General features: G+C 42.7%; 1 protein-coding gene across 7 annotated transcripts in view; it reads right to left on the bottom strand.

Annotated features, from left to right (window-relative positions):
- The window catches only part of AGAP2 (ArfGAP with GTPase domain, ankyrin repeat and PH domain 2), a 526,417-nt gene that overhangs the window by 123,490 nt on the left and 385,646 nt on the right, over window positions 1–17,281 (bottom strand). For all 7 annotated transcript variants that reach the window (XM_033938398.1, XM_033938399.1, XM_033938400.1 and 4 more), the window contains one exon: window positions 991–1,095. In XM_033938398.1, the coding sequence (XP_033794289.1) occupies window positions 991–1,095 (105 nt within the window). The remainder of the gene's footprint in view (window positions 1–990; window positions 1,096–17,281) is intronic.

Here is a 17,281-nt window from a genome sequence, read left to right as displayed (position 1 = left end):
TACATGCCTCGTATTCTGCCAGGGTCATTATGCTTACGTTACCCCCCTCCTCAAGCCGCTTCATTGACTCCCTGAGCACTTCCATATACAGTTCAAACTCCTGTTACTGACCTACAAGTGTATTCACTCTGTGGCTCCTCTATATTTCTCCTCTCTTATCTCTCCCTATACTCCGCCCTGGGAACTCCATCAAGTAAGTCTCTTTTGCCTGTACCCTTCTCCTCTACAGCTAACTCCCAACTCTGTCCCTTCTGCCTTGCTGCGCTGTATGTCTGGAACAACCTGCCTGACGTAGTATTGTCTCTGGCAGTATTCAAGTCCAGGCTGAAGGTCTACTTTTTCGAAACTGCATTTAAGTCTTAACCCTACCAATTTGTAAAGCATCACATTTGTTTGTCATTCCATCTGTAGCCTTCTACCCTCTCTACCTTTTCTCCCTGTGTATTTCCCTACATGAGCAGCATATATTGATTCACCATTTTGTCCAGTATGTCTTTCATAATTAGATTGTAAGCTCTTCTGAGCAGGGACTGTCTGTTGTGTGTTTAATGTACAGTGCTGCATGTGTCTGGTATTGCTATAGAAATAATAAATAGTAATAATGATAATAGTAGCTTTCCTTCGGATATCACTTCCTGGTTGCGGGACTAGGAAGTGACATCAGAGGGAGAGCTGAGGCCTGTGTGAACAGCAGGTAGGAGATACTACTTGCTGCTGGTGAAGATTTGAAAAGGTAGGTGGGGTGGGGAGGGTACACACACAGTGGGATGCACAGCAATGCTAGGTGCCTCCTTCCCTTGCTACACTGATGCATGATTTGAGGTAGGACTTCAGGATGGATGGGGATGTTGTAAGTAAATTAAAAAATTTTGCTTGGTTTACAGATGTATACTTTGTACTTCTGATCTTTCTAATAAAATGTTTAAAAGATACAAAATTGAAAAAACCCCCACAAAAAACACATACATTGTAGGAAAGAAAGGCGCTTACATTAATGCTGGGATGGTAGAAAAGAAATCCAGAACTGGACAGTGTAACATATTTCTTCTTCCATTCTTTGTTTAAGGAATTCCCACTTCGTTTCAATAAGAAACTCTGCAAGAAAAACAGAAAACTCACCTAAGGACTATCTTTCAGATCAAGCTGCAAATCACCCAAGTAAGCAGTGTCACTTACTGGCTAAGCACAGAAAGCACTGTCATTCTGCTAAGATAAAATAATGCAGAACAGAAAGATAAAATATTGGGTGACTAGCTGGCTCTGTTTTTGCAGAAAAGGTGGATCTTGCTCTGGTTTTACCTGATTACATGGGTGGACTTGTTTGTATTCTTGAAATATGAACTGGAATTACAATTTATGCAATAGAATAAGCCAAGGCTTGGATCAGCACTTTCAGTGAAAACAGAGCAATGGAATATTAGGTTTCTTACCTTTGATAATCTTCATTCTGTAAATTCACGGAAGAGTCAGTATGATAGGTGTTTTATTTCAACCTGCGAACTGGGTCTTGCAGAAAGCCACACATTGTTTTCTGCTCTTCCTACTTAGCAGAGGAATAAAGAGCCTCCTAAAGTTGAGCTCAAAATCAAATAAAAACTGTAGATACAGATGTTCTGGAGATAATTTATTAAATACTGACATATAAAACCATGAAAATTCAATTTAAAAAGAATGATAGAAAATACTGTGATAAAAATGCATTTTTTTGCTACTTCAGCTTGTCTGCGGTGTTCTTTTCTCACATGTTTAAAGACAATAGACTGTTTTCAGTTCAATTCTTTATATGTGAGTTTGCAAACCATTGGACCCCTGAGGAAGGCATCAGATACTTCCGATGTCCCAGGAATATAAGGATATGAAGATAAGCCTCTGTCAGAGCCAGAGATGCAAGAAATTTCCCTGAAGCCACTGCTGCGATGACTGAACGCAGTGTCTCCACTCAAAAGTGCAGGATCCTCAGAAATGCACTGACTGCCTTGAGATCCAGAATGGGTCTCCAGTTTTCTGAGCCCTTCTTTGGCATGATGAAGTATAAGGAGTATCTACCGGAGCCTGATTCGCTTTCGGGAACTGGCTCTATTGCTCTAATGTCCAAGAGATGCTGCAGTGTCGCCCAGACCTTTAATGCCTTCTCTGGCCTTCCTGCTGGAGAATCCAGAAATAAATCCAGGGGGAGACAAAATAAGTCTATCTTGTGTTCCTCCCGTATGATGTCCAGCAACCATTGGTCCAAGGAGATCCCTTCTCATTCCTGGTGAAACTCTGACAACCGGCCTCCAATGCAAGGAGGCGCGGCTGAAGTCCCGGCGTTACTGGAACTTCTTATAAGAGGGGCTGATGCGAGAACCCGAAGCCTGCTGGAGTCCAGGATTACTATAGCACTAGCACTGTCTGTACCCCTGGGAGTATCTCTGGGTGGAAGAGCCTGTGGAATTCTGATGAAACTTGCATGAAGGATTAAAACTTATGATGATTCTCCCTAAAAGGACAGCGAGGCTTGCTACCCAGGATAGACTTAGAATGGCAGTCCCTGATACCCCAGCCTGCATGTAAACCTCTCACAAGGTCAGAGGGCAAGATCACTCCCAGGGGAACGGACCCCAAACTCGATGGTGCACACAGAAAACTGACTCCACAGGTCCAACTGAAGTTTGCCCTGTGAAGCTGCCGTCCGGCTCAGCGGGAAAGACTTCCTTTCCCAAGCAGAGAACCCCTGAATAAGGGGGTCTCAAGGCACCAAATCCACTGAAAAGAACTTAGGTTGAAAAAAAAAAAAAAAGAGCAGAGTAAAACAGAAAGACAGTTTGCTTGCAAAAAGAAAAACTGTAGGGGGCATTGTATTCCTCTCCTATGTTGGAGGAGCAGAAGACAACATGTGGCTTTTTGGAAAACCCAGTTTGTGGGTTCAGATAAAACACCTGTCATACTGACTCCGGAGTGGATGTAACAAAAGCTGTTTTTCCTAGTACCTTTATCTCTTTCAACTAAGCGAAACAGTAAAATGGAATTCATACTTATTGTAAACCTTGTTCCTAATTTCCCTGTTATTTTTAATTGGATTAACATAAGAATTCTCCAAAGATGATGAAATCCATTGGGTATGAAAATCGGAAGTTCTCCTAGGCAGAAATTTGGTCACATAAACTTGCTGAAATTCATGCATAGCATTATTTCTAAAGAATTTATAATGTTGATTCAATTAAAGATATTCCAACCTGCAAAGAATCCTCTAGGACCAGTATGGCTATTAGAGTGCTGGGCTACACATATAAATAAATGTAAAAAAAACCTCACAATCACCAGAGACAAAAAAAATCTGTGATTTGATATAAGACAATAAATCAGATGAGGCTCTGCAATACGGAGCTTGGGAAACAGATGACCTTTTGGGAGCAATTTTTTAACAGCAAGTACAATTGCAAATTCATCTCCCCCCTCTCTCCCTCTTTTACTAAGCTAGAGTAGAGGTTTCTACCATGGCCTGGAACGCTTCAATGTTCATAGAATTCCTATGAGCGTCAGAGCAATGTTGGAGCATTTAGCACTCTAGGCCAGTGTTCTTCAACCTCTGGTCCACAGAAATTTTCTGCCGGTCCGCAGGGCCAGCATGTCCATCAGGCCAGCTCCCTGAGTACAGCAATGCGGTGCACAAAGCCACAGAAATACCAAGTCACACGCATTTGACTCCTTCACCCTCACATGCCAAGCATCCTTCTTCACATGCATTCAGGGATTGGGGGTCACCTCCCCCATGGTGTGCTATCCTTTGGGCATTCCCTGGTCCAGCATGCTTTTCTCTCTGCCCCCATTCGCGATCCCGCATAATCCCTCTAACCCCAACTTCTCCCCCATTCTACCTTCAAACACCTTAGGTCACCCGTCCCCCCTCGACACAAGTTCTCTATCTCAGCCACGTTCTGCCCTGCCAGACACAGGAAATTGCGTTAGGGGGTGGGACGCTGGGCAAGAGAAAGCATTGTGTTAGAGAAGGTTGGGATGCTGATGTAAGAAAGCTCTTGGGTGAACTCAAACAACTTGGGTTGGAGGAGTTTGAAAGAATGAGGGGGAAATGCTGGACTAGGACTTGGGGTTTGGACTTTGAGAGAAATAGTGGGGGAAGAGAACCTGAAAATGAGGGATAGATGCTGGACTGAGGATCGGGGCTTGTGCTTGAGGGAAAGGGAGCAATAGCAAATGGGTTGGAAGTGATCGCGTGTGAGTTGCTGAGTGTCCTCTTCCGGTTTGCTTTTCGCCACACTTGGGGGCCCTTTTAGCAAACTGTGGTAAAAAGTGGCCACTTTTACCCTGGGATAAAATGATTATTTTCCCCATTAATAGTCATGTATTAATTTTCTTATGCGGCCATTAGCATGGGGTGAGCTCCTACTGCCACTCATAGATGGTAGGAGCTCGGGAAGCATGGGCTAATCGCTTAGTACTTGGCTATGTAGCCATACTAAGCCAGTAGTGCAGAACTCTCCACCTTTAGACCTAATCCCAGGGCTAACAAAAATTATTAGGACTTCAGAAAGTGCACACACCTGAAAATTACTGTGGGTTGTCTCAGCGCACCTTGCAGGAAGTTATTTTGTTTTTGCTACAGTAAGCACACTGGTTTATGAAAAGGGCCTCTTGGAGCTTCCGAGATCTTAAACTGTTTTAATCTCCTTTAGCTCCTGTATTAGGGATGGCTTGGAGCTGCTTGGAGGAAGGATGCAGGACCCGTCCTTGGAAATAAATGAGGAAAGAGTTTAGGGCAACGTCAGAGAAAAGGCTTCCGGAGGAGGAGCAGGATGTGCACGAGGAGCCGCTGCCCACAGCCCTCAGGGAGCTGGTGACGAAAGGCGGGCGCTCGGCTTTCAATGCAGAGGTTGGGGCCAACCTGACTGAGCCGGGCACGAAGGCTCCTTCGACCCACACGCGTTCCCCTCGCCATCTCAAAGCCCGAAGAGCCATTTTCCTTTTGGAAGGGGCCAGATTGGGCGCGGCCCCAGAAATTCCTGGGAGGCAGCTCTACTCCTCCCCCAGTATGGAGCAAACTGCTTGACTGTGGCCAGGGAGAGGGTCATTTCCATTGGGTTTAGCCCCCCCCACTCGCACCCTTGATCCCATATACATTGACCATGGCTTTCTGAGTTTTGTTCTGGCCAGGTGCGGCTAGCGAAGGGATGGAAGGGTCTTTGGGAGCTCAGGTTGATTTCCCGCACGTGATGGTGTGTTCCTGAAAACTAAGGGGAGAGAGGGTTGACGCTAGGATTTACCGGGTACATTTTGACCAGGATAAATTGACTATAGATTGGATTTATGAGCTGATTACCCCTTGGACAGGCCAGAAGGCAAGGCACAGCATGGAGGGAGAGAGACCAACGGTAGGGGGAATGCTTTTATTGTTTTTTATTTAGTGATTGATTTATCTGTTTAGGAAGAAATGCATTTGTTTCTTTTCCTCTGGGGTTGTACTCCTTGCAGAGTCTTGCATCTTAGGGTTTGTTTGTAAATATTAGTACTTTTAGTTTTTGGTCCTGCATTTGCATGGGGTTATCTGTTTTCTGGAAGGAATGAATGTTGAACAGCATACAGTATGCTTTGTGTATTTTAATTTTGTGGTTAACCATTATGTGTTGTTAATACAATTATATTGTGTGTATATTGTGACAGGGAAGCCCCTGTCCCAAGGAAAAGAACAGTTAAACTTCCCCAGCAGGCATCAAAGGGCTTGGTAAAATCTGGGCTGGAGCAGGCACAGCTGACAGCCCAGAGGAGAGGGGCAGAGGCAAGGTTCAGTACAACATAACAGCCAGGGGGGAAGGGCATTGCAAACCAATTATCTCCCCTATCGATCCTTTCCTCAGAGTGAGAAACCTAAATCCAACCCAGGAGGGGGTGGGGTCAGCCCTCGTGATAGTCGGGACCAGCTTCCTCAAATAGAGAGGAGGCAGAACAAGCAGAGGTTCTCAGCTGGCTCTAATGAAGAGAGTGCAGCTACTTGCCGAAGGGGCAGTTCCAGAGTTCCAGTTCCCCAGCCCAGGACGCTATGCAAAGGTCAGCCTAGCAGGAGAGAGACTATAAGCCCTGGGAGGTTTATTGCCTTGCCTAACAGACCCTGGGAGGGTGACCCGGGAGTTGTGTATGGGAAAGAGCACTTTAGCAGAGAGCTGACAGGCAGGCAAGGTGGGGGAGGGGAGGAACAGCCCAAGAGAGGAACTTGCCAATACAACCTGGACTCCCTGTCCAATGAAGAACAGGGAACAGTCTTCATGGTGACAGTGAATGGGAGGAGGACATGGAGATAGGGGGGGGGGGATGAAGTAGGAAGGGTGGTTCTAAAACCCTTAGCTAAAGCAGGCTGTAAGAAAGGCAGAAGCAGCTCTGCCTAATTAAAGGTAATTTGAGGGAAGTCTGTCTCCAGGCTTTCCAATAAGCCCAAAGGACTCAAGAGGCAAAGTTAGGAGTTTGTAATTGCCTCGGTGAGGGAGACCCTTTGTGGGGGGAGAGCAAGTAGCCCAGCAGCAGGGATGCCTGAAGGGATGAGCCCATGAACACTGGTTGGAAGTTGCCCACCTGCCCAGGAAGATGTGGGTTCCAGAAAACTAAAGCAAACTCCTGAATGTTGGTTTTGGAAAAACGTTTTTTTTTGTGCTTTTGCTGACAAGTACAGGGCAAGTTGCCCACCCTGGAGCAAGAGGGATTGCTCCAAAGGACTTAAAGAATATTGCCTTGATGAACATATTATTGGATTGCCATGCTCGTGGAATTACAAATAAAGTGAAGCTGTTTTTCTTTTGAGAAATCCTTTTCCTGGTTTTAAGAACATAAGAACATAAGAACATAAGAACTGCCATCACCGGATCAGACCTTCGGTCCATCAAGTCCGGCGATCCGCACACGCGGAGGCCCCGCCAGGTGTACACCTGGCGTAATTTATAGTCCACCATATCTTTATATGCCTCTCTTAAGGAGATATGCATCTAGTTTGCTCTTGAAGCCTAGGACGGTCGATTCCGCAATAATCTCCTCTGGGAGGGCATTCCAGGTGTCAACCACTCTCTGAGTGAAGCAGAACTTCCTGATATTAGTCCTGAACCTGTCCCCCCTCAGCTTCATTCCATGTCCTCTAGTCCGTGTCAAATTGGACAGTGTAAATAATCTTCTCTGCTCTATTTTGTCGATTCCTTTCAGTATTTTGAAGGTCTCGATCATATCCCCACGCATTCTCCTTTTCTCAAGGGAGAACAATCCCAGTGTTATAAGTCTATCCTCATATTCCAGTCTCTCCATACCCTTCACCAGTTTTGTTGCTCGTCTCTGCACCCTCTCCAGCAGTTTTATATCCTTCTTTAGGTAGGGAGACCAATGTTGGACGCAGTATTCCAAGTGTGGTCTGACCATTGCCCTATAAAGCGGCATTATAACTTTCTCCGATCTACTCGAGATTCCTTTCTTTATCATGCCCAACATTCTATTTGCCTTCTTTGCCGCTGCCGCGCATTGTGCCGACGGCTTCAGGGTCTTATCTATCAGTACACCCAGGTCCCTTTCTTGTTCACTCTTCCCCAGAGTTGCACCTGACATTGTATACTCGTATTCCTTATTCTTATTGCCTAAATGCATTACCTTGCATTTCTCCACATTGAACTTCATCTGCCATTTCTCCGCCCATGTTTTCATTCATCCGCCCATGTTTTCATTCATCCAGCCATATAAAAGGCGCTAAAATTAATCTGCCTGGAGTCCGAGCCTGACTTCCCACCTACTTAGGAACAGGCCTGGCCACAATATGAAAAATGAATGGAAAAAAAATGGTACAATTAGTACTATTATGGGGGCAGGGTCTGGGGTAGAGATGGGCATGACTTAGACCAGTGTTCAACTGCCAGTCCGCGGACTGGTGCCATCCACAAAATAATTATTTTATTTCCGCCGGTCCATAGGTGTCAAAAGGTTGAAGAACTCTGCTCTAGGCCAAAGTAGAAACCTCTACTTTGGCTTAAAAAAAGGGGATGTCAATGTGCATTCTTTGAAAATTAGATAATAGATAACACCATGTAACAACATTTTTGTTTGTTTGTTTGTTCCTGGGTAATAAGTTTTCTTTTTTAATTGCTTATGCCACAAAAGTTTAGAAAATGGCTATCATTCCCCTCAAACTTTGCTTTAGTGACCAGGCATCGATATTTTGAAACTTACCCTTTTTGCAGAACATTCCACATTGATTCTAAGCTGAATAAACTTAGGGGACCTTTTACTAAGGTATGGCAGATGCATTTTGTTATGTATGTGGCCAATGTATCAAGACAAGAGGGAAAAAGTACTCCATAGAAGTATCTGCTAAGATGTGCGATGTCTACAAAGCATATTTCGGCATGCCTGTTGGGGATCAAGACAAACCTTGGGCACTTCACTTCAATGCAAGCATTGCCAAAAAACTATAGAAGGTAAGACAATTTGTTTCTCACTAGGACAGTGGAAATTACTGCTATAAAAATTTCTTAGATTATTTAATTTTTAAAAACATTTAAATTTTAAAATTTTTTGTTATTTGAAAATATATCATATATGAAATATGTTTGAGAATCTCATACAGATTAGTCATAGGTGAAATAAATTTATTGTTTTCATTACCACAATTTCATTTTGTTCTTCTACATGATGTTAGAGAGGGGAAAAGAGAGCCATGAAGTTTACTATCCCAAGAATTTCACGGACACCCACTGACCATTCAAGCCAACTGCTACTTCTGTATGATGGACTCTTCCAAACGTCGAACTGGCAAGCATGCATCTGCAATCACATATCCGGACATTCCTTCATCCACCATTGGGGCCACATTGCCCTGAGCTCCCCATACCCACTCCCCCAGAGAAAGAGCAGTGATTCAACTCAGATTTCTTAATATTATTGGTGTTGGAGGGGCGTGGCTTGGAGCATGCAAGATGAAAGCATAACCGTAGCGCTCCTCAAGCCCGGGCAATTACCTGAAAGTTAAAAGGCTTCACAAACTTCGTTCCGTCCTAAAACAGGGAAAACAAACCTGGTTAAATATGGCAGCATGGCAGGGAAAGTCGGTTACGCCAGGCACATCAGGCGGGACCGCGAAACAGTCAAAGACTACCCAGCTGACACCATCTAAAGTGCCTATTCCTCTAGAAGACGAAGAGGCGCTTGATAAGGCAGACATCATGGCGGAGTTGTTGAAAATTAAATTAATGCTGCAAGACAACGCGAATAGGATTATGGAAGTGAAAGAGGAAGTTGTGAGCTTAAACCAACAGATGAAGATAGCTAATCAAAGAATGACGCAGATTGAAACCAGAGTCGAACAGATGGAGATTATCACATGTAAGTGTGAAACAGGAAGACAAACTATCGAAACGTTAAAGAAGCACCTCGAGGATTATGAAAATCATGGAAGGAGGAAGAACATCAGAATAATTGGATTGGCTGAAGATTTGGAGGGGGGGATGCTGTCCAGTTTTTGGAAAACTTATTACCCAAGAGTTTACAGTTGAATTCAAAATGGCCTTTGGAGATAGAACGGGCACATCGTATTCCATCAAAACGTTCAGCAAACCAGGCTGGCCCAAGGCCCTTAATTTTCAGAGTGTTACGTTTCCAACAAGCTTTGGAAATACTAAAGTTGGCCAAATCTGACAGAAATTTAAATTAGAAAGGCTCAAAGTTGCTGTTAGTGCCAGATTTTGCAAAATCAATGGCCAATACAAGAAAGCAGTTCTTTATGATGAGACAACAGATGGGAGAAAAAGGGCTCTCTTATGGATTATATTATCCATCAACAATGAGGGTTACAAGTGGGAATAAGACTTTTCATTTTCAAGATCCTGAAAAGCTAAAGATTTTTTATCAAAATCTGAACCAATGTCTATTTAACTGATTATAGTTTATTTCTTGATCATAATTGCAAATTTTTGTTTATTATTACAAGAATGGAAGAGTGAGGAGGAAAAATTTACTGGAAGTTTTTCTGTGCGGATACAGTTTGAAAGAACAAAAGAAGAGAAAACATCCATTAAGAAGATAATCTTTAAATGGAGATTACATGCATGATGTTGGGGGGGGGAAGTCTTTTTTGTAAAAGGAGCAATCAATTTTGATGGTTTGCACTTTTACAACATTTAATTAGATATGGAAATGGATTCATTATGAAGATGTTCAACATCTTCATAAGGGACTTGGCTGAGGGGCTTCAGGGTAAATTAACGTTATTCGCCGATGATGCCAAATTATGCAATATAGTGGACAAGAACACAACAGGACCTGACAACAAATCCAAGACCGATAGTATGTGAAGGGACACGTATCAGAACTTTAGTAAGTGTCCTTAGGCATATGTTGTTTAAAGATGCAAAGGTAGGCCCTGTTTATCTTTCCCTTCTTTGAAGATGGTACAAGGACAGGTAATGTTTAAACAGAGATAATGTGAAGTGAATTCAATTGTTTTGTTAAGCCGTATTTACAGACAGCTTTAGTTAAGAAGCTCTGCTGGTCAAGGCTTTTTCTGACCCTCTTTGGACTTCAATCTCCAGATAGAAAAAATGCTGATGTGTTTAAAGTTTCACGTGACCTTCCATATATGGTTTGTATTTACGTCACATGCCATCACATGCTGGCAAACCTGATTCGTATAAAATATGTGAAACTCATAATAAACTTTGGACATATTTGAAAGATGGTTTCTGGTCTTTAAGATGTGTCCCCAGGTACCTGACTTACATATGACAGAGACAGAGAAAGTATGGGGCAGGAATTGGGACCTGAATCCTTTTCAGTTGGGGGCTTGTCCGCGATGGGCAGATGATATCACCGGTATTTTGTGAGTATTTCTGAATTTTTTCTGTTCTTTAATACTCACTGGGTAGTGGTGACCTGTACCCACCCTTTATTTTAAGTTCAAGCTTTGGGTTCTATTATGGAGTTTTTTTGGGAAAAATCTCGGGGTACTTTCGGTAAGCACCCCTCATATATATAAGCAGCTGCCATTCTTTCGGGAAGAATGAAATTATTTATAGAACCCCCCTGCCCACTCTGTCATTTGTAAGGTTAAAACTTTTATAGAGTATAAGATTTTATTGTCTCTTATTACTGTACCTCGCTTATAAGGTAAGATAAGCGAATATTTTTGCATTGTTATATTGCTTTTGTAATGAGTCATAAAGGCACTTACTCCTAGACAAATGAGACTTGTACGGCTGTGTGTATGTATGACATTTTTTCCTTTTGCTCCCATCTTTCTGTGTCACCAATGTTTACTACTGAGGTAGGACATGCTGTTATGTGGAATGAATTGAAAGCGCTGTTTGAATCAGTCTAAGATCTTTCCCTTGTAGTTTGTACACAAGCACTATTTCTTGTCTTCCTTTTGATCCTGACTAATTTTGTGCGTTTTTTTCTATGGCTGCTTTCTTTGTGTTCTGTGCTGGATCATTAAAAAAAAAAAAAAAAAAAGAAACAAGAAAAAGAAAAAATTCCGTTTTAGAGGTTTTCTTTCTTGTGCAGAGCAAAGCTAATCTGTTCTTTGCTTTCATTATCAGGGTCTGTGCATGAATGTTTTTGTCCCTTTCCCCAGACTTCTCTGTTTGGGCTTCCACTGACCCCCTATAGTGCTTCTTTGAAGTTACTCATTCTTGGTTTTATAAAGCAGTAAGGTGAGATTCCACTGCTTGTCTCTTGACTTTTCTCCGGCATTATCAAAACCACCATCTCTTCTTATAATACGCCCATCGCTCTTGTCAAAGCTGATGGCATTCCCTGTTTCGTCCTAGATTTAGGGCTGTTAGTGTTTTGGTAATTCTCATTGCACTTATGTTTCTTCCACCATTCCACCGGCAGCCAATGATTTTTTCTGTCATTGTCCTAAAGAATGTTTTATTTTTAGTCCCTTGGTGAGGCTTTTCAGCTCTTTTTTTGCCTTCACCTTTAAGCAACAGTATACCTAGTGTGGAATGTCCTTCGGGCTATTCTACAAAGTCATGCACTGCCCCTCATGGTCCTATTCTCATTTTGTACAACTTTTTGTGTTCCATAATTCAGGAGACCTGTCCGATTGATAGTTTGCATCTTTTATAATGGTTGTCTGTGTGTGGTCACAAGGTGTCATGAAATAAACTGCACTGGTGTAAATCTGAAGTGAAATACCTGGGTTTTGTCCTGTCTCATGGTCAGAGGAAAATCTGCACTTTCTGCATTGCTGCTATTCTGGGTCTGCCCCGCCCAGCTACCAAGAAAGACATGCTTACTTTTCTTGCTATGATTGGTCACTGCCGCCAATGGATCTCTGCTTGTTCCTTCTATGACCAGATTTTGAGACAGACCCTGGTTTCTGAAATGACTGCTCTTATCAGATGGACTTATGAAATGTTGGACATTTAAAATGTGCTTTGGTTTCTAGCTCAAGTTTGGGTTTTCCTGCTTATGCCCACATGTTTTATCTCTTTGTTTGGGACTATTGTAACACCATGAAGGGAGAACATGGCGGTAAGTTACGCTCTGTTGCCTTTTTTTATAGTCACTCCTGTTCAAGTTCCCTGGCTGCTTGTGCTATTGTGGTAGAGATGGTTACTTTTCTGATCCTAGGTCACCCCATTACCCTTCATACTTTTCACGATGTCCAAGCCCTTCTTTTAAATAGGCTTCTGGGTCTCAAGGGTGAACAGGATTCTCTTCCTCTCTTTTTTCACAGCTTCAGTCCTTTGTTACCACCCCCTCCTCTGAATTTGATGCCTGGCGTTTGGCAGGTGCCCAAAGCCGCCCTTTTGGACGGACTTTGGTGCAAAGAGGGGAAACCCTGGATACCAGCTGCTAGCTCTTCCTTATTCATTGCCCAATATCATGGTATTGGTTATCGTAGTGCTCGCTCGACACGACATTTTAACTTCTTGCTAGTGATATTTTCATTCTTGACCTTTTGCTCCTTGATACAGATATATATAGCTCAATAATTACAGCTGGCACGGTTGTGAATTGAAAATAAATTGGAAAATACAATTCCTTTCTATTGTTTTAGCTGAAATTAGGATGTTGCTAATTTAAAATGTTTTTTCCGGATTTATACATAGCCATCCCAGATCAGTTTTGGCACAGATATTTCTAATGTTTTCCACGGGTCCTCTTTATCACTGCAGAGATAGAGACGCTCCAAAGAGACATTAGCTTTATGCCTTTTTCCAAATATGAGATGGTTATGATATACATTATTTGTTGTTTTGGTTTTTTTATATCAATGTGTTTATTTGCAGAGTTAAATTCAGCTCTGCACACTTGACAGATGGAGTAATAGCTCCACGCTTAAAACTTTATGTTTTGTCTGTGTCATGTCTACTTGTTTCAGTTTAGTGGGTACCCTAGGATACATAATATTGGCCATTTCTAGAGCTCTTTTTCCACTTCTTACTAGCCTAACTGCGCAATGTTCTTTTACTTTTAGCTTTTATATTCTGAATACATTCAGTACATCAGTGTGGTCTCTCTGAGGTGCATAATAGTTATATGCAGCACGATAAAAACATATCCTTTTGGATTGTTCAATTAAGAACCTTAAGTAACTGAGTATTGTCTCTCTTTTGCCATAGCTATGTCAAGTACATGAATTGGTATTGTTACATGTTGCCACATTCAATACAGGCAACATGGTTTCTCTTGTTTTCTATCTCTTATTTGGATCACATTGGAGTACAGCTGCTGAATGATATTTGGAATGCTTTTCAAGCATTTCTTTTCAAGTATCTCTTTCTGTATGCACAGACATCTGGCTGCTCTCCCTTTGAGATTCTCACGGGATGACCTTTCCCCGCCCCATGGGTAGATTTTCCCTTGATACAGGAGGAATACGTCTAAAAGCTAATTGAAATATTAGGGCTTGTTCAAAGAAACGTGTCTTGCACTTCTCCTTTCTCTCCACAGATTCCTACCCATTTTTTCCAGCCTGGTGATTATCCAGCAGCTTTCCAAGGATCGGAAGCAGACGGATTTCCCCTTTGGCCTTCCCACTACTGTGATCGCTGTGACCAGGCCCGCTGCACTCACTGAGGAGTTTCCTGTTTGGATCCACGCAAGTCGCTTGAAGAGGGTTAACCTAAAACCCCAGAAGCAAGTCTTCCCTGCGCAGATTTCACCTCCTCCAGTGGAACAACATGATGATCTCATTGCAGCATTCTACCAACTTTATCATTCTCTTACTGGCACCGCTGCTGCTAGTTTTTCTCCCTGTATGGATCATTTCTAACTGGGTCTACAGGGATGATGTGTTCTGGGTCCACGACACTTTCTGCCCATATCCATCTGTAAATGGCACTTCTACTGTAAACAGCACCCCCGACACCTCTTTGCGACTAAGACGTCAAGCTGGACTACTCCCTCGCAAAGGCTGTCCTTCAATTGGAATCCAGAAAAGACCGATAGTATGCTACCCTTTGGTATAATTCCAGCAGTGTGCAAGTTGCCACCTTCTCCTTTGAGTATTGTGACATTGTGGACTGTTCATCAATTGATATCCCAAGGCTGTGCCATTGGTCCTCAGAGATTCCTAAAACTAAGGACATATATATATATATGTTATTGACTCACGTTGGGGGTTAAGTGTGCATTCTGGGGAGTGGTAGGGTGGAATATTGATACTGACTGGGCTTATAAACTAGAAAATACTCTGAAAGGCAGTGGACCAAAATCACTGCTTACTTGTATGACCCTTCATAAGGTTGGACACTGTTATAGGAAAAGTGTTCCTGCACAAATTATTAAGCTTTCTCTTACTATTGACAACCCTAGACCTACTGATGAAGGTATGTACATTATGAACATGTGGTTTAAGGGTGGGTCTAGCTATCATCAGTTTTCTTATGGGATCTATCTACCTCCACTCATCTTCTCCCGCCATTTTGTGGGGGCCCCAAAAAATACTAACCCACTGGCCCCTACATTCAATAAACTTACTGACATGATGGCTATTGCCAATCCCACTTTTGAAGATATTGTGGCTGTTGAGGTAGGGTTTTCAGAACCTAACCTTTGGTTAGAATGGATGAAATTCACTGCTGATCAACATAATAAGAGTAATTGTTACATATGTGCTCAAGCTAGACCCCATCTAGGAACCGTACCTCTGGACCTCCCTCCTGGTATCCAACCATGCCTTTTTGGGTTATTTACCTATCCTCTTTGTGCACTGCAGTGTTCTAAATACCCTTTGTTGCCAGGACAGCAAAAGCTTGATATTGCCGTTATCATCTATAAGGGCAATTACACATGTCATGTTTCTAATCTGACACAGGGTAGTTTTGTAGGTAATTTACCCCCAGGTTATTGTTCTGTCTTGGCTCATAGGTATGCCCTATTGTTGCTGCATCAGATTTGATATTTACTGGCTTTATGGAGACTTTTGGCTCCCTGTTAAGCTACCCAGCCAGTGGATAGGCCAGTGCACTTTAGTTAAGGTTACCATGCTCCTGCATATTTTTCTGATAGGCATCCTTCCTATTCAAATGGTTTTTCCTTTTATTTGTCTTGATATAAATCTGATCACATGTATACATAGATGCTATAGGGGTCCCAAGAGGGGTCCCAGATGAATTTAAGGCCCGAGCTCAGGTTAAGGCTGGGTTTGAGTTCCTTATTCCCTTTATTACTATTAATAAGAATGTTGATCGGATTAGTTAAAATTATTATAATCAGCAACGCTTTGTGAACTATTCTAGGGACGCCTTGCAAGGTATTACTGATCAATTAGGCTCCACTTCTCAGATGGTTCTCAAAATCGTATGGCCCTAGCTAGGATTCTAGCTGAAAAATTCTCCTCAGTATTTTATGCTGTTGTACTTTTCTTTCTGACAATATAGGTCCTCCTATGGACATTCAGAAATTAGCAGACCTCTTTGCTGAGTTCAAATGTAACTCTGATTTATCTAATTCTTGGGATCAGCACTTTAGTTGAATGCATAATTTCTTATTATTTGCACTCTTGTCTTGACTGCTCATGTACTGTGTTATTCGTATTACAGCTCCTAAAAGACCCCTCCTTGAGAGACATACCTAGGGTATCACTCCCTTCCAGCTCATGCTGTGTATTTGTGACGTCATTTACATGACGTAAGAGGGGATTTGAAGGGACACGTATCAGAACTTTAGTAAGTGTCCTTAGGCATATGTTGTTTAAAGATGCAAAGGTAGGCCCTGTTTATCTTTCCCTTCTTTGAAGATGGTACAAGGACAGGTAATGTTTAAACAGAGATAATGTGAAGTGAATTCAATTGTTTTGTTAAGCCGTATTTACAGACAGCTTTAGTTAAGAAGCTCTGCTGGTCAAGGCTTTTTCTGACCCTCTTTGGACTTCAATCTCCAGATAGAAAAAATGCTGATGTGTTTAAAGTTTCATGTGACCTTCCATATATGGTTTGTATTTACGTCACATGCCATCACATGCTGGCAAACCTGATTCGTATAAAATATGTGAAACTCATAATAAACTTTGGACATATTTGAAAGATGGTTTCTGGTCTTTAAGATGTGTCCCCAGGTACCTGACTTACATATGACAGAGACAGAGAAAGTATGGGGCAGGAATTGGGACCTGAATCCTTTTCAGTATGGCACACGACCTCCTCCTACTGGAGAATTGGTCCAGGACCTGGCAACTAAACTTCAATGCCAAAAAATGCAAGGTCATGCACCTTGGCAACAAAAATCCATGTAAGACTTACACTCTTAATGGTGAGATCCTAGAGAGAACTGTAGCGGAACGAGACTTAGGGGTAATCATCAGTGAGGACATGAAGACTGCAACTCAGGTGGAGAAAGCTTCATCTAAAGCCAGACAAATCATGGGTTGCATACGAAGGAGTTTCGTTAGCCGTAAACCCGAAGTCATAATGCCATTATATAGGTCCATGGTGAGACCCCATCTGGAATACTGTGTACAATTCTGGAGACCACATTACCGCAAAGATGTGCCGAGACTTGAATCGGTCCAGCGAATGGCCACACGGATGGTCACGGGGCTCAGGGATCTCCCGTATGAGGAACGGCTGAATAAATTGCAGCTCTACTCCCTAGAGGAACGCAGGGAGAGGGGGGACATGATCGAGACATTCAAGTACTTCACGCGCCGTATCGAGGTGGGGGAGGATATCTTCTTCTTCAAGGAACCCACGTCAACACGAGGGCATCCATGGAAAATCAGGGGAGGGACATTGCATAGCGACACCAAGAAAAACTTCTTCACCGAGAGGGTGGTGGATCGATGGAATGGTCTTCCGATACAGGTGATTGAGGC

This window comes from Geotrypetes seraphini, chromosome 3 (genome assembly GCF_902459505.1).
Source record: "Geotrypetes seraphini chromosome 3, aGeoSer1.1, whole genome shotgun sequence".
NCBI lineage: Eukaryota > Metazoa > Chordata > Amphibia > Gymnophiona > Dermophiidae > Geotrypetes > Geotrypetes seraphini.
This window is presented reverse-complemented; position numbering and strand designations above follow the sequence as displayed.